At 31.8% G+C, this 18,010-nt stretch overlaps 3 protein-coding genes across 4 annotated transcripts in view; 1 reads left to right on the top strand and 2 right to left on the bottom strand.

Moving 5' to 3' along the window:
- Window positions 1–447: 447 nt before the first annotated feature.
- Window positions 448–2,050, bottom strand: LOC111618517 (leucine-rich repeat-containing protein 40-like). The gene is made up of 2 exons (XM_023360059.1): window positions 848–2,050; window positions 448–770 (listed from the first exon to the last, which is right to left on the bottom strand). The coding sequence occupies exons 1-2, from the start codon at window positions 1,998–2,000 to the stop codon at window positions 679–681; spliced, it is 1,245 nt and encodes a 414-aa protein (XP_023215827.1). The 5' UTR covers window positions 2,001–2,050; the 3' UTR covers window positions 448–678.
- A 3,603-nt stretch (window positions 2,051–5,653) lies between these two features.
- LOC111618520 (protein Dr1-like) lies at window positions 5,654–15,874 on the bottom strand. 2 transcript variants are annotated; one of them, XM_023360062.1, is made up of 5 exons: window positions 15,717–15,874; window positions 10,903–11,118; window positions 10,671–10,834; window positions 6,050–6,114; window positions 5,654–5,959 (listed from the first exon to the last, which is right to left on the bottom strand). In XM_023360062.1, exons 1-4 carry the CDS (start codon window positions 15,751–15,753, stop codon window positions 6,094–6,096), a joined length of 438 nt encoding a protein of 145 aa, XP_023215830.1. In that variant the 5' UTR covers window positions 15,754–15,874; the 3' UTR covers window positions 5,654–5,959; window positions 6,050–6,093. The 2 variants fall into 2 exon arrangements, with proteins under 2 accessions (XP_023215830.1, XP_023215829.1); XM_023360061.1 differs by lacking the exon at window positions 6,050–6,114.
- Window positions 15,875–16,225: 351 nt separating this feature from the next.
- The window catches only part of LOC111618516 (UPF0428 protein CXorf56 homolog), a 12,230-nt gene continuing 10,445 nt past the window's right edge, over window positions 16,226–18,010 (top strand). Inside the window, exon 1 of the mRNA XM_023360058.1 lies at window positions 16,226–16,367. Coding sequence (XP_023215826.1) covers window positions 16,247–16,367 — 121 coding nt within the window. The 5' untranslated portion in view covers window positions 16,226–16,246. The remainder of the gene's footprint in view (window positions 16,368–18,010) is intronic.

Raw genomic sequence — 18,010 nt, 5'->3', positions numbered from 1 at the left:
GTTATTTATTAATGACTGACCGGTTAATTAATAATTATTTAGTTTTGATTTAAATTGCCGAAATGTTATGCGAAGTTGATACTATATGATATTATATATGTTATATATTCATAACATATAGTATATGGTACGCATGATACACGAGACAGCATGGAACGAATGTCTTTATGATTGTATTACATCGCCAGTTTCTCACCACCCGGCACCCTCATTGTGGGCCTGCCCGAACCCATAATGGGCTTGCTAAAAGAGGCCCTCTTAGTGCCCACAAAGCGGAAAGAGTTTAAACAATGAGCACCTGTCGAGGCTCCCGAAGAGGACTTTGCGTGGAAAATAGCTCTTATTAGGGTGTTAAATAATAATAAAAAGAAAACACATCTTAATGTCTACCCTTAAATGTTTAACTGAATACATCTGTAGCTTTCAAAATATATTCTTTTATTTTAAATCATTAAAATAAAATTAAAAAAAGTAGACTATATGTAAATATAAACTCCGTTAGAAAATCAATAATACATGTACTGTACAAGGACAACTAAAACTTGGCACAGAAAGAAGTATACAACTCAATAAAGTTCTTATGTATCGTATGCAAAGTTTTCTCATGTAAATATCACAAAATCATAAATAATGCCCTGAAATTCCCTGAGGAAATTATCAGAAACGACAAGGAAGAAATCAATGACAAGGATTTCCTTCGATGATCGCATTTTTCAATTTTAATCTTAACACAATGGGTTCTACACTAGGCGTACATTCTAAAGGATTTTCTGTAATTATAAAAGAAATATTAAATCATTAATCTTTAAAAATTAATAAAATACTTATAAATAAAAACAAAACCAACCTGATATATCCATTATCTTCAGACTATTTTGATTTCTAAATTGGCATTCGGGATGATGATGATGATCTGTCCGATTAGGATTCAAAAAGTCCAAGTTCTGTATTATATTATGGGAAAGATTCAGAACTTTTAATACGTTGAGGCAATCGAAACTGGCATCCATTTTGACCAAGTTATTTCCATTTAGATTGAGAATCCTTAATTTCTTCAACAGCCTCAAAGAATTTCCTAAAGTATTGAATTGGTTTCTGGATAAATCCAAGATCTTCAAGTCGATCAATGGCTCAAATTCATCTTCGTTTATTTGAGTTAATAAGTTGCGAGAAAGATTAAGCTTGAATAAGCTATCTAATCCTATAAAATTATGATTCAAAGTAGTTATGCGATTTTCGGATAAGTCCAAAATTTCCAATTTTGACAAGTTGTGTAGTGAATTATCTAAATTTTCAAGCTTATTCCTTCCAAGTAGCAACATATTCAAGCTATTGAAGTTGGCTAACTCGTCATTTAGGCTTTTAATATTGTTGTTGGATAATATTAACCATTCCAATTGAGTTAGATGAATCAAGGATCCGTTGAGATTCTCAATATGATTATCGCTTAAGCTCAAAGATTTTAAATTGAGAGGAAAGGCTCTAGAATCGATACGACTTAAGCTGTTATTATTTAAAACTAGAGTGATGAGATTTAACTGCCGTAATGATTCTTTCACCTCCGAGATGCGGTTGTTAGAGATGCTTAAGGTTGCAAGTTCGTGCAAAGGTAGCAATGAGTTGATAGGTATTTCTTGTAAGCTTCCTTCTGTAATTGATAAAAAATACAGACAATTTGCTTGATTCAGGAACAAAGGATCGGGTATTTCACTCAATTGTTTAAGTTGTAAGACGAGTCTACGGATGCAAACATCTTGAAAAGCATCACTCGTTAATCCGATCGAGTCGTGCGTTATGGTTAAATGTGCAATAGGCGAAGGGAAAGTCCTTAAAACTCTTTGCACTTGGCTCATATTGTCGAATTTCGAACAACTCAGGTACATAAAAGTAAGGAAACCCTCGCATGTGCATGGTTCTACGTCTTCTGGACATAAATCTGAAGAGTCTAGACTAGAAGACATAGCTAAAACTGATGACACTACGTATAAAATGGACCACATCTTGGAGGTTGAGTTTAAATTAATTTGCTTGTTAACTGTGTGCAGCTTGTCTTTTTATATCCTTGAAGTAGGTCGTGATTGGTTGGCGCATTCGACAGGAAACCCGAGATGTAGCTTTGTTTTTTTTTCGTTTATTTCTTTTTTTAAAAAACATATTTTACTCCTTCCTCCTCGACTGTTGATATAGAAAAACTGACAAATTTTATTAATAAAATCGATTGTTCGATAGGTAAAACAATAATTGCAAATTGCAATTTTCAGTAAAACATTTGAAAAATTTTAAACGAAATGATGCAATAGGTCAATTTCTGACATCACACCAGAACTGACAGGTCGTGTGTATTACGCAATCGGTCACATGACACGCTGGCTTTGTTTTTGTTCCAAACAGGAGTAACGTAACGCTTTCTTTGATTACATCATACACCGCTGTATGCAAATTATCCATAAAATAATGGAAAAAAACATAAGAAATTTTAATGTTTAAATGATATTATGTATACACTAACATAAATTATTTTAGTGCAAGCTGTAAATTCCCTATAAACACATGTTAAATGATACTTTAATTAAATTTAGGAGCATAGAAACTATACAGTTAACAATGGATGTGTTTTCTTCTATGAGGTATAGGATGGGTGTGCTCCAGATAAAAAAAATAACTGCATTAATCAATAGAAAATTATACCTTACACTAATGCAAAAGGTCTTCTTATTCTATAAATACTGTACATACATTTGTATACACTTTTATTTGTTTTTTAATTGAAAAATACATTTAACAAGCTCCATATATCAGTAGAAAGTTAATTAATATGCATCAAAATTAATATGCAATGCACATTTTCATTTTATTTTATATAATACATACTTTTATAGATTTAGGAAGTAATTTTATTTTAAGTTTATACAAGTTACTAATTAGGACAAGGTAATATCTGTGTCGCAGGCAATTTTTATATTCAAAAATAAAATTTATATGCTTGTAATTGTAGAAATTAAGCATTTTAATTATTTTTTTAAGGTGTTAATATCTTTATCATAAGATAAAATTTGGTTATAATTACAGATTTAGGACTGCTAAGTAGAGGCAATGGCTGTAGATGTGCATCATACTCCTTAAAAATTAAATATTAATAATTATTTTCTAGAAATTATATTATTTTTTCATTTATAATCATCATAGGAAAAACTGTTTGTAAGTTCTCTACATTTGCATTGAATCTGCCTGTGCTGTATATGTAGTACCAATGCAAGTGTTGATAGGAATTATGATAATAATATCTATTTAAAAATTATATTACACTATAAAACAATAAAAAATTGGCATTTTCATCATGCATAATGAGACAGAAATATAGCAAATGTTTGTAGTTATGCTGTGTGTTCAGATATAGACTACTTAAATACAATAAATTAATATATATAACAGGATTTTCAAGAGCACAATATTGATTTAAATTCAGGTATAATTTATGGTAGAAAGTTTTAAAATTTACAGGATGTTCAATGTATCTACAAACTGATTTTTGGGCCATCCTATAGATCTAAATCTCTCTTGTAATTCAATATATTCATGTATTGTACTTTATTTTGTATAATAGAATCGTGGATATGGCCTCAGATGCTAGCAAACCGACGTAGCTTCAAATTCGTGCAGTAAAGTCAAACACAGGGGAAATTATGGGAGAGAGATTTAATTAACTGGTTCAAGGGAATATTAAAGTTATACGGATGCTGATTGCAATATTTGGAAATAAACAAGCATAACTATTATTGTGTATGATATTAAGAATGCTTTCGAGACTCTTAATATATTCTGCTATGTTCGAAAGATTATCTCCTTTTTTAAGTTCAGTTTCATCAATATCTCCGTCCTCACTCTTCTTTAGTGCTATATGTAATTCATTGTAATGTTTACCAAGAGTACTGTAGTTTAAATGTTTGAACTTAAAAATATGATATAAAAAATTGAAAATTCTGTGCTGTGTTCATTAATTTTAAACCACTTCTTGCAAAGTCACACTTCCGCGCCATTGTGGAACATACATGGCGTCAGGACGTTTTTCTGCATTCTCGATTAGATAGTTAGTATAAAATATAATAACGCATTCCTGTCGATTTTTTTATTGGTTATTCATTTGTCCTTAGCGTACTTTTCACAGTTAAGTTTTGGCCCACCAGTGGACAAGTGATAAAACCACTAAACACTGGTTGCGGATTTGTTCATCATCAATGGGCTGTCCACGTGGAATTTTCCGTACATTTTTTAACATATATAATACCAAAATAGGAGCCAGTTTCCCATGCAAAGTCCTTCTAGCAGGCACCGTCTCTTTGACAAGGGGTAGTGCCTACCAGGACTTTATACAGCCTTTGTACCAGGAGTACCTTTCTGATCCCATGTGTTGAGTTAACTTTTCTATCAATCCAATTCACAGTTAGATTTTTGTGTTTGAATGTTCACAATTTACTGTACTTTTTCCTCTAGTAATGCTAACCAATGTCACGCGTCATAGAGAAGCAGTAAATCGCCTTCTGATGCCCTTCGTACTGTAAAACTAACCTCAAACCCCCACTTATTAGGATTAAATAATCTGCCATTGCTTTTAGTTTTGGTCATGTTGTTATATGCCAAAACTCCACGTATGCATTATCTGTAAATGTATTATATATAATTGGTCCTGCTGCCTGAAACATTATTTTGCTGCATGCTAGATGTCCCACACTAGAATTTAAATCCAGCTAGAGGGTCTATTTTAATAATATCCTTGCTGCCAGGCCCACAATGGCGGTGTCAGGTTGGGGCTTGATATATAGGCCTACGGAATCAACTGTCCATAAAAAATTCCTAGGGTTTTCGTTTCTGAATCTCCGTATTACTAACATGAAGAAAATCAGAAGCATTCTGTAGCTTGAACTTTTCATTTAGAATTATCTTTAATATCTATACTTCCAATTTAATGCAATAAACAGTAAAGTATATTATTATTTATATAATTATAATCTATGTTTCCAGGATCATGGTAACATGCGCATATCTGTGTGTCTATATCTAGTATGAATTTTCAAAATTTAAAACTCTTTCCCACCCTGTAGGCACTAGACAGCCTATTTTTAGCAAGCCATTATGGGTTCCACCAGACCCACAATGGGTAACGAGGGACGAGACTCCCACACATTCATATATTGAATGATATATATTTTATTAAAATGTAAGACTGACGCGAGAAAACCCTCCCATGTGTCATGCAACTTTAAATTAAAGAAGTCAATTCACCAAAAATGCCTTATGTAAGAACAATGTAGTAAATGATTACATTCTCTTGTGCAGGATTTACGAACTATTTTATTATGTATATACTCACCTATTAAGATATTGATGAATAATTCATCTGTAATCAGAAACTATTTGTTCAATATATTATTTTTACCTAGAAAAAATATAGATGATGATAAATTATAAATGAAATAATATCAAAATCTCATAATGAGCAAGGCAATGCTGAAATGTGTTAAAATTTCTTTATATTACGCTTTTATGCAAGTTTGATCGCATTTTTAAAATATCAAACCGATAATTAAATAAACTGTTGATTAATTTTTGAAATTTTACACCGTCTTCAAACAATTTAAAGTAAAAATTTCATGAAATTTGGTTAAAACATTTATTTTTTGTCATGTAAGCAAATCTTTTTTTATTATACATCGAGAAATTAAACGTATCGTTCGGTCGAAGACGCTACACATTTTCACGCCAGACACGGTTCACCAAAAACAAAACAAAAATCAAAACTTTGTTCAGATGTGCATGCAGTTTTCAAATGACGTCAAATAAAATAGAGTCAATATTCGTCGTCGTCGTCCACGGTACTCGTTTGCTGTTGTAATAATAACTGTTGATCTCTCTGGATCTGTTGCCATTCTTGTTGTTCGGCTTCTTGTTGCTGTTGTCTTGCCTTGAGAAATAATTTGAAATTTATTATTAATGAATGTAGTATTTGATGAAGTGATTAAAAATCAATAGATACAGACAATACTCAATTTACATGGTAAATATATTCTTGTGCTGCATAAGTAAAAGATGTGACCATCATTTCAGATCAAGATAATACTAATAAAATAATATAAAGTTTTAAAAACACAATATACACACATATATACATATGCTCATGTGAAAAATAATGCACATGTTAATGTCAATATCAATATTTAATTCATAAAAAAGAATTTGTCTAAATCAAGAATTATCTATAATTTTTAGAGTAAAAGAGAGAAATACACATTTGCCAAAAGTCAGTTAACAGATTATACATTTTAAGAATGGTTAGAATTAGTTTCAAATATTCTGCATGTAGTTATTCACGATAAAGTCGCATCCAATAAAGCAACTAAAATGTGAATAACAACACGCAGCTATTTCAAACAAGTTTTTGACTATTCTTAAAATAATTATAACTTAAATAAATCGACTTTTGAACCATCCTTTGGTTTATGTCCAAATATTTACTAACGTTCCAAAAATACTTAATTCACAATTCAATTTGATTAATTTTTATGATCTAAAACAATTCAAAATAGTACACTTTTCAAAAAATTTCATTTCGTAAGTTTGATAAATTCAGTCATAAAGCTGATTTAACCATTGGAATAATGAATATGTTGTAAGCAATAGAAAAATCACAAGGGATGATACAATTTTTGAACTACAGAGACAATCTTTAGTGAGTAACGGATTTAAGAAGACAATTCATGTTTCTTCAATGTATATTTTTAGTAAAAAGCCGACAACTATTGGATTATATCGAACTATTATATCATGATTATTTTAAGTTAATTACTAAATAATTTATCACTAGAGAGATCTCTTATTAAATTTAATAATTATAATTAAATTAAATAACTTAGAAAATTCTGGAAGAAAAGAATTGGCCTGGAGTGAGGCTCAAACCCACAACTGCCGTTTGTCATGCTAGTTATGCTACCCGAGCCTCCGGTCCGATCTCCTCTTCCGGATATATTTAAGCATGAGATAACAATCTTTGGTTACATACGGCACCATACATTTTTAGTTTGTAAATGCTGTCAGTCAATTTTAATCAACAATATACAAGGTGTATCAGTACAGTGGTTACAAACTTTCAGGAGAGATAGAATACACCTAGACGATGGAAAATCATGTAGCAATGCATGGTCGGAAACGCTTTCCTGTCACGGTAGTGACGACACAAAACACAAGAAAGGAAGGAAATGAACAGGGTGAGAAAACATGTTTACTATTCTTAGTACAGCAAAAATCAAAGAAGGTGTTTGAAATTACAGCCCCGTGCTATGATGCAGGCCTCACATCTCCGTTGCACTGAAGATCTAACATTGTTGAAAATACCAGGTGTCCCGGACTTTCCCAGTAGCTGCCACGATGCATGCAACAAGTTCCAGGAAAGCATTTCTGACCATGCATTGCTATGTGATTTCCCATCGTCTGGGTCTACTCTATCTCTCCTGAAAGTTTGTAACCGCTGTACCGATACACCCTGTATATTAGAAATATAAACATCTTAAACCCAGTAGTTATATATTAAAGTCAAATAACTGCAAGATTATATCAGACTATAATAATAATAATAATACTACTAATTAAATACTATGTAATTTGGCACTAAGAGGCAGGTGTTAGGTGCCATAGCTTGCTAAATTTAATTATTAAAATATTAATTTAAATTATAATTATTAAATCCAGCAAGAGATGGTGCCTAACACCTGCCTCTACAAATTACATAGCAATTAATTAATATTAGTAGTAGTAATATAGCCTGATATAATCTGGCAATTGTTTGGCTTTAATATATATTAGATCTCTTTATATGCACATGAAACCTGATACAAAGAATAAGAAAGTACTTGAGATCAGTTATATTAAAATCATAATCAAAATTATATTATTTTCACAAAATGGCAACTAACATCTGAAACTATTTAAAACAATAAGCACATATTTACTTTATGTGTATGCATCCTCTGCATGCCCCTGGATTGGGCAGATCTAGGGAGTGCGGAGGGTGTGTACACACTCCCTAAAATCAAAATTCTGAGTAGAAAAGAGTTTCCCATAGTACAACTAAAAAGCTAGATTTGCAAATACTAGTTTCAATCAAATAGTGCATTGCAAACTGGTTTATAATTTCCCTAGCAGATAGGTAGCACCCTAAACCTGTAAACCCCCCTACTAGAATAATTGTGATATATTCTTAGTGACAATTATCTTATTGTCTAACACCAGCCAATTGATAGCCCATCCTAAGGCTCCGTAAATCTGGGCTGACTTATGCACCATTTTTAGGCCAAATTAGTGTACCACATGCTTTCTGTAATTTTAGTGTTGAATTTTAAAGCACAATGGTTGTTGTTCTGCAGTTAATGGCATAAACCATTCAAATAGTTATTGGGTTTATAATTATTATTTAACATGTATGCATATTTAATGATTTTACTTTTTAAATATATTAAAGATATATATTTTTTATTAAATTTAAAGACTATCATAAAATATAAGTCCTTACATATACAGTGGTGCTTCGTATAACATACTTAATCCGTTTCAGGTGCACGTCTGTTAAGTGAAAAGTCCGTTATACAAAATGCATTTTCCCATAGAAATACATGTTAAAACATATAATTCGTTCCACAGCATAAAATAACCATACCATAAACAAATGAAAATATAGCAGTCACCAATTATGCCTGGTAGTCAGATGTTGTGAGGAGGTGGAGGAACACTTTTTTCACACATTCATACAGATACAGACTTTTTACACATTGCAGCAGGTCTCTTTTTATTGTTTTTTAATCGGAGTCAGATTCAGGAGAGGCTACCGGAGCTTGCAGGGTCAACTCCTCTTGTTCCATCCTTTGTTTTTTGGCTGCTGGCTTCTTGAAAAACATGTCCAAGGTGGTCTGTTTCTCTCTCTTCTTCAACACTTGTCGGAAATGATGGGCAAGGGTGTCATTGTAGAGATCAATGATCCTGTTGGCCTCAGCTCTGTTTGGATAATGAGTGTTGGTAAACTCCTGAACCTTTCCCCATTTGACAAGGAAGTTTTTGTCAACTTTCACTCCTTCTGATGATTTCTTGCATTGTTTCAATTGAAATCACCTTTCTGTTTTTTTAGAAGCCATGATTTGCACGACACTTGAATAAATGTAAATACCCCCCTTGCACTGAGGTGATGTACTGTATGTAATAAACAAGAGAGCAAGCCGAATCCCAACGGAGCTCTGTACTTCAGATATACTAATAATATATTCTAATAATACGAATATATTATAAAAATAGCAGATTGTCATTGGCAAACGAGTAGAAACATCATTCGCACTTGTTCACAGAAAGTCTGTTGTTCGCAGCCAGTCCGTTGCTCGAGTCACGTAACGGCCAAACAGAAAGTCCGTTGCTCGAGTCACGTAACGGCCAAACAGAAAGTCCGTTGCTCGAGTCACGTAACGGCCAAACAGAAAGTCCGTTGTTTGCAGCGTCCGTTATTTGAGGCGTACATTATACGAGGCACCACTGTATTTATTAAACTCATAATTTAAGTAATTACTATTATTAGTATTTCTTACTGAAGTTAATAATAAAATTTAATGAAGTCATTTTTATATTTACTCGTATGTTGTCATCTCAACATATCCATGGTTAATTAATTGTGAACTACTTACGTTGATATTTGTAACAAATAATAAATTCGTAAAACTTGTACTCGGAAAAAATATGAAATGTCTGTTTTCTCATCAAATTTTAAAAAGTTGTGCTGTTTACAAGTTGGTCATTCTAATAAATATTGATATCTTCGGAGAATTACAACACACTAAATTTATTTATAACTTTCTTATCAGTGATAAACTTTGTAAATAAACAATATTGCTACATAGCTTTGTACGTTTTAGCAGATTTCTATTGCACTTTAATATGCCACGTGCCGAGCGTTGGCCTAAAAATGGCATGTAAGCAAGCCTGGATACTAGGAATCCTAGCCTGGCCGACTCATCACTGAAGACACGGACTGTCAATCAACCATTAGCCCAGCGATGTGCAACTTGCACACAATTTAACTGCTGATTTAACCGGAGCCTGACTTGATTTAAAACGGTGACAAGTTATTGCTCCTGTGTCTAAATAAAAGCATCAACAAATTACAAATATAAGTTGCTGCTTTATATGTAATTGAGAAAGACATTTTGCTTTTCTGTAGCGTGATTTTTCTGATAAAATATTAGAAGAACACCTCCAAATGAAATTCCTGGATCTGCCCCCATTCATATATAGTTCTATTTACTAAATTATATTAATGATTCTGGAGTGTGATGACTCCAGGTGGATAAATTAATTAGCTAAACAAAGATATATTGAAAGAAGCCAGAACATATCTATTTTATTAAATGAATGGTTAATGTTTTTGGAATGTTTGTTATTCCATCATTTGAATTGCAGTGTTTATTAAATTTCAAAGGTCTACTGATAGAATTACAAACATTCTTGTAATTCTAGAATGTTCGTAACTCTATCAGTAGACCTTTGAAATTTAACTTCTTGAAAACTTATTATTATTATACTAGAACAACTGTGCTAACCATTTCATAATCTAAATTTAAAAAATACATCAAGATTAAAGTTACTTTAGCAAATAATTCTTGCTGAACTCTAAGCAATTCTTCTTCTGGAATACCCAAATTTTCTAATCTTGTACTTTGCCTTCTACGTTTTGCTGCAACAGCTTTACAGTCTTTTAAAACAGCTTCCGCTTCTTCTTTATATGCTCCAAAACCAACATTTTCTAAAGCTAAGAATATACACAATTATATTATTTTTTTTCTCTACATTATCTTGATTCAAATATAATTCTTTTACCTGTTAATACATGTTCTGCCGATATTGTTTTCTTTTGCTGTTTATTACAAACTTCATTCGCTTCCGATGATATATGATGAATAAATTCTGTGCAACAATTCAAAAGTAGTTCTCGAGCGTCATTTGCAATTCTTATCTGCGGTAAGAGTTCCTTAATCATTTTGTTCATTGCAGCTCTGGGAATCGTCAATTCCTCGTCATTTTCTGCCATTGTCTCTGGAAAATTAATTTTAATTTCAAATTACAAATTATAGAGTTATTACTTAATACTGTGCAGCAATCATAAGCTCAGTAAGGTGCTAGTTGTGATGAAAATGATTGCTCATTGCCCATTTTCATCACAGCTAGCCTAACAATTTTTCTTTAAAATGGGACTCAAGAAAAATTACTGTTCCCTAGTTGGAAAATCATGGAAAACACTGCTTTAATGTATGTCAATGGCTGTGAGTATGTATACAAGACTGAAACTTATAGCTGACAGAAGGAAAAATGTCTACAAAATTAATTTAGCTAATATTACATGAAAAATTTGTTAGATTTGAAAAATTATAACATAAGATACATAGAAAAGTAAATGCTATTATTCCGATAAAGTGGTCTGTTTTTGCACAAGGTGCAATAAAAGAAATTCAGGTACTCAAACAACAATGGGTGTTAGAATACACGTCAGAGTTTTCTCCATGGAGAGGAAATGCTGCCAACTTCCTGCTATAAACTGCTTGAGTTTCATAGCAATTTGTCCATTAGTATTCAAGTAACAGTTGACTAATGACTGTATAACTTATTCAATTTTTGGTTTTAAAATGCATGACATTAAACAAAGAATGTGCATTCAATCTTGTTGGAAACTTTAAAAGTGGTGCAGAAGCATTTTAAATGCTGCAAACAACCTTTGGGGATGCTATCATGTCTATTAGGGTATACGAATGATACAGGTTATTTAACAATGGTCAAACATTGATTGAAAATGATAGACCATGAAAATCTTCAACCGCCACTGCAGACACCTGGAAACAAATTGCACAAGAACTTTTTGAAAAGGGTTGAAACAGATGAAAACTTTTTGAAATTAGTCATAATGGGAGATGAAAAATAGGTTTACTGTAATGATCCAGAAATGAAGTTGCAATCAAATCAATGGAGGAAGAAAGATGAGCTGTTTGCATGCTAAGATAATGCTCATTGTCTTCTTCAATTACTATACACTAATCATTATACACTATTAATTTGTCCCCAAAGTAAATGCAATGTTTAATTGAGGTGTGTTGCGATGTTTACATGAAGCAGTTCCGTCGAAGAGCCAGATTTGTGGAGAAATAAAACATGGTTTCTTCATCACAATAATGCCAGACTACACCCACTTCACTCATTTAAGAATTTTCAGTGCATAATTCTCTTCCGGTGGTTCTAGAACTGCTATACACATCTAACCTCTTACTAGCTGCTTTTTTTTTTCTTCTTCCTTGCCTTAAGCAGGAACTAAAGGGATGACATTTCAAGATACAAAAGGAAATAAAAATAAAATAAAAAAAAAAGCTAAGTGAATTCCTACATCTCAAATTAGTACGCGGCATTATACATTGAAACCATAACGTAGATAATTTGAAAGACTTGAAGAAATTTGCATTATTTTCAAATCACAATATTAAATTCAAAGAAATTATTATGATTTAATCTTTAATTGAATATTGTTATCAGCTAGAAATATTTATTTACTTAAACAAAAGTTTCAATTTGAATTTCATCATATCAGTGTTTAAAAACTAGGCCTAGTTATTATTGCTACAAGAATGACAAATATTAAGATCATAAATCTTGTTTAAGACATTAATGTAGCTTACTTGAAGAGAAAATATAGTAACATATCTTTAGAAAAATTACTTATTTTATGTTATATTATTAAAAAATTCAAAATTATATGAATATTTTCACATTAATGTATTATACTTGCAAGATTTATTAATGCAATGTATAATATATTAAGAACGTAGGTTAAGGTATATATTGAAAAAAGTGGAAAAAGAACATTATTAAAATAATTTGGCAACAGCATCATATTTTGAATGTCAGGTAATGTGAGCTTATGTTTTTACAATGCAAAATTTTCCCACTGACTTAACATGGGATGACATTTGATCCCACCGATATATTCCAGGTCTAAATTTTAAAATTCAGCTTCTGTCATGACACATCATTTTATCGCTTCTATTAATGTGCAAAAATTGTGATCTTAATTTAAATAATGCTCCCTTATAATATGTAATAATAAATGGATGATATTATACATGTAAAAATCAAAATAAGATTATAAAAAAAACTTATAAAATTGATCACAGATTAAAAAATGATTTGTTTAATGGTATATGACATCAGTTTCCAAATAATGGAAAACCAAATGATGCAAAGTTCCTTTACATTAATTACTAGTTTGAATTAATACTGGTATATTAATTCAAACTAGTAATTATGCAAAGGATTAATTTTTGCAGGTGATTTCATTGGAGGATATGGTAAAATCTCAACTAGTGAGAGAATCTAATGCATTTCATTTTTTGCAAATTGCTAAACACTTAAGTATTTGAATATCGCTACTTCCTGTAACCATTTTTTCTGATGAATGAACACTTCACTTTTTAAATACAAAAATCAAATACATGGTTCAATTCTCTCACCATTAGATTCAATGGGTTTTATTTTCCACAAATGTGAGTTTTGCAGTCTGTGCATAAGTTCCCTATTTCTATAGAATATTAATAATTTCTGAAACTTCATTTAAATAAATTTTTCCTACATTTTGCTTCTGTATTCTTTTAATAAGTGCCTCAATCTCTTTTCTGTGGTATCCCTGTCGCACTGCTGCCTTTTGTATGTAATCTAATTCCTCATATGTATCATATAAACTCGTGCAGTGGGTGTACACTCTTTTAATTCATGCTCTAAACGCCGCATATTTAACGTGCTCAGTGTCTGTCAAATTCTTAGGGATGATAATAGATTGATAAACCAGATTGCGATATATGCCTGTCCATATTTCCCCTTCCTTACAAGTAATCGATATATCCAAGAAGTTAACATTCTTTTCGCTTTCTTGGTCCAAACCCAAAGTCAACCCATATGGGTTATCATTGATCTTGTCTATGAAATTCGAAAGTTGCCAATAAAAATAAGTTATGAATAATATATCGACGCAATCCAACTGTGTATGGAATGTTAAGGAATGACAAGAAGAAGGATAATCGGAAGGATAATCAAAATAGCTTGGACGGGTATATATTTTTCCTACATATTTTAAAAGCATAAATTAAAGTTCAAAAGCAAATTTTATTGTACAACACAAAATTTTATTTGCAAAACTCTAGAGTCCCATGGAACACAAATTATGGCAATGCAACATATAGAAAATCTGCCAATGAAGAATGCCTTTTGGGAAGACCTTACATAGGAATCTGACCCTATTTAGGTGTTAGACATGCAAAGAAAACTAAAAAAAAAAAAAAACCCATGTAACCAGCCTACTGGTGAGACATCAACCCACAATCAACTACCAGTGTTCAGTGTTTTTATCTACTTAGCCACTGAGGGGTCAAACACAATCTCTGCTTTGCAATATTAGTATTTAGTTAGGGTTGTAACCATTCCTGTGTGATATAAAAAGCAAAAGAAAGCCAGTATAGGGGCAATTCTTTGCAAGTTATTATGCTCCAAATATTTCCTTAAATCCCTTCTAGTTTAACCAGTCATACTCAAAAACTGGTCCTAAGGTTTTAAAGGTTCCTTTTAATTACAGTGAAAATCTGTTAACCCTGCATCCAGTATGCTGGCATGTCGTCACTGGGGGTTATCTGTGCATTAGGCAGGTCCAGAGTTAAGATTTTCATGTAAAAGTATCCAAAATGTGCAATTCTCGAAAAGGAATGAGGGTTCTCCTCTTAGAGATGACAAATGCCAACATGACACGATGCCGTGATAGATAAAACCAGTTAGTTTATGAATGATTTTTCTAAAGACTTTTCTAAAGACATTAGAGCATGTTTGATACAAGCAGAAGAAATATTTAGTCCACTTGGAATCAATAATTATCAGAGAAACAGCTATAGTACATTTCTTTTCATGCACTTTGATAATTGAGTATATCTGCATTTATACATAATAAAAGTGTATAGAGCACAAAGTAAGAATAGCACTCTCGTTTCAAGCCAACCAAGGGTAGGAATTGCCTGGAAAATTTGAAATGGCATATTAAACAATCATAAAAGGTAGATTTGTACAGTTTTAAATGTGAAAATATGTAAAATTGTATCTGGGAATCGAAAAAACTTCAACCGTATAATAAGGCACCGCGTCGATCCCGGGTTAACAAAACGTCACCCTATTTGCCACAAAATAACCTCATAATCTGTGCAATAAGTACCTTTAATAAACAATTTAATTTTGTTACTGTAAACTACAGCCAATTTAATACTTCAAAAACGTTTAAATCACTCAAAAATGAACTTTTAAAGTATTTTCTGCCTTTGTGATTTCATATAGTGTGTATTTAACGGTTAATATTACGAATTAACTCTTTAAATATGTAACATATGCACATTTAACAGGGAAAATATGCCATTATTGACATCAGATTGTCAATGATGACAATCTTAATATTTCTTTCAGAAATTAAAAAAAAAAAACCTTTAAATTATAATAAGATGAAGGTGAATCATTCAATGCTTTGTGTATATTCATTCAATAAGTTAAAACAGATAGAAATGCATTGTTTCAAGTGTTTATAGTGTTTATACGAAGGAAATTTATTAGAAATTCATACGTACGATCGGTATTACGTTCCCGAGTTAAATTAAATCTCATGTGGTTAAAAGTAAACAGTTTCTAAACTAATCACGCCCAGTAATTCGGGACGACGAACAACAACATTCCACCTTCCACACAAATGATAGAAGCCATCTTGAAAAGCAAAATCAGTGTTGCCAGCTCGTATGACTGTTCTTATATAAATTTTAATCTCTCTATATATATTTTAATTTTGTACGCATATAAAATTAACTTAATTTAAATTTTTAGTTAAAAATTAAAAATAAATTATAATATCGTTACAATTAGCACAAAAGTCGAATGTTTATAAAAAATGATTTAATTGAAAAAAATTATGTACTTAAATTAAAGAAATGGTTTTGCATTAAATTTAAAATAATTTTTATTAAAATTATTTATAGTGAAATAAAGTTTGATTAAATTTTAAATTTGTGCTTCAGAAATGTCGACGACATTTTGGCTAGTTTTTTTTATTTATTAAATCGGATTCTGTTCCGAGCGCCATTTGTCATTTGAGTACGCAAGAATCATGCCGAAGGTCGTGTCGAGAAGTATTGTTTGTTCGGATACGAAAGATCAAGAAGAATATAATGAAGAGAAACCGTTGAATGTTTATTACTGTTTGTGTGGAAATATGGCTTTGATTTTAGGTAAGACATAAGTATAATTTTAAATGAATTCTGTACTATGGAGGTAAAGGTTCACGTAGGTAAAATTGCAGTTCTGAATGAGAGGTTTTGACCCCCTAGACCTATGGGCTAGTCCAATCCTGTAAAATATGAGTTGAGCCGAGCCCATAGGTCCCCCTAGAGTCTAGGGCCTAGACTCTAGGGGGACCTATGGGCTTGGCCCCACTCTGAATGAGGTGTTACTACCCCCATAATTGTAGATCCCCTAGTACGAGCAAAAAAGGGCTCAATTCAAGCTCAGAATGATATGTTTGGGATCTTATCAGATCTATAGAGAGGATAACCATAGGAGCAAAAAAGTCAAAGGAACCATAGCTCTACATGTGACCCTTTGCGAGATATACCCCCCAAAATTACTCTGTGACATTCTTATGCTTGTTTTCCTATTTCCAAACCTTCCCACAGATGTGTATTTGTGGAAACTCATTAAAATGTTTAAAATTTGTTGGGACAGAAGAGTCGTATATGTGCTTTAAGACACTACAGTAAAACGTGTTTTCAAAACATATGAATGTTTCTGTCAAATTGAAATTAGAAACGATATAATTAAAAAAAGGAACAAAAAAAGTTTTTGTAGCCATCTTGAAAACAGCAAGAACCATGTGACAATTAATGGGGCTATGAATGGTAGCAAAATTTTTTCACACAAATTGTAGCAAAGAAGCTTGACAGTTCCAAACTTCAAAGCAATTTGCAAAATGGTAAAATTTGCCAGAAACGATATCATGTGTGATGTGTTATTCTGTCCGTTTTTATGCTTTTGCCAGCAAATTGTGCTCAGTATGAACTAAACTTTACAGTAGCTAAAGATTTGGGCATTGGATCGGCTGCTTTTCATGGCTAATAAAATACTTATCTTTAAATGAAGAATGATAAATGGACGATTATGGTATTGATATTTACATAAACATCATTTAATAATTATATAAACGGCTTGCTGTATATTATATTACAATTGTAAATTCGTCTCTGTAATCCAAAAACACACTTTGGTAGACGTATCTTACAGCAATATCTGGTTAGCAAATTATCTTTTATTTTTCATTGGATTACAATTGTAATATCATTTAATAAGCCAAATTATAAATTTTCGTCTATAAACAAGTATTCATTATTATCAATGTAAAGTACTATTTTTAGTGTTTTGCTCTACAACGAGTTTTTTTTTCTTAAAGAGCCGGGACCTAACGGGTACTTTACGCGGGTTCGCGTTTGTTAGTTGCCAGGCCTGGACTTTTCGCATGCACCGAAATAAAGTAAGGACAAAGTTAGTCACAAAAATCTCAATAATAAATGTTTAATCAAATCTAACAAATACTATGTACAAGTTTTAGAAACAAACAACAAATTTATTAAATAAGAAATCAAATCACAATCAACCCGACAAACTTAAGTCTTATTCTAACTTAGAAACTATTCCCCTTGGAATTCCGACAAAACAAAATTCAATCTTAACTTAGTTACAAATTCTCTTATAACTATCGATCCTAACCGTCACCTCAATTAATACTCGGAACCTTTTTCCTCCACTCAAGACTTTCCTCTTTTCCTATCGTCAAAATCGAACCTTCAATTTCCTACTAGGATTTCCTATTCGACACCTT

This window comes from Centruroides sculpturatus, unplaced genomic scaffold (genome assembly GCF_000671375.1).
Source record: "Centruroides sculpturatus isolate CEXI.00-Female unplaced genomic scaffold, Cexi_2.0 scaffold156, whole genome shotgun sequence".
Taxonomy (NCBI): Eukaryota; Metazoa; Arthropoda; class Arachnida; order Scorpiones; family Buthidae; genus Centruroides; species Centruroides sculpturatus.
This window is presented reverse-complemented; position numbering and strand designations above follow the sequence as displayed.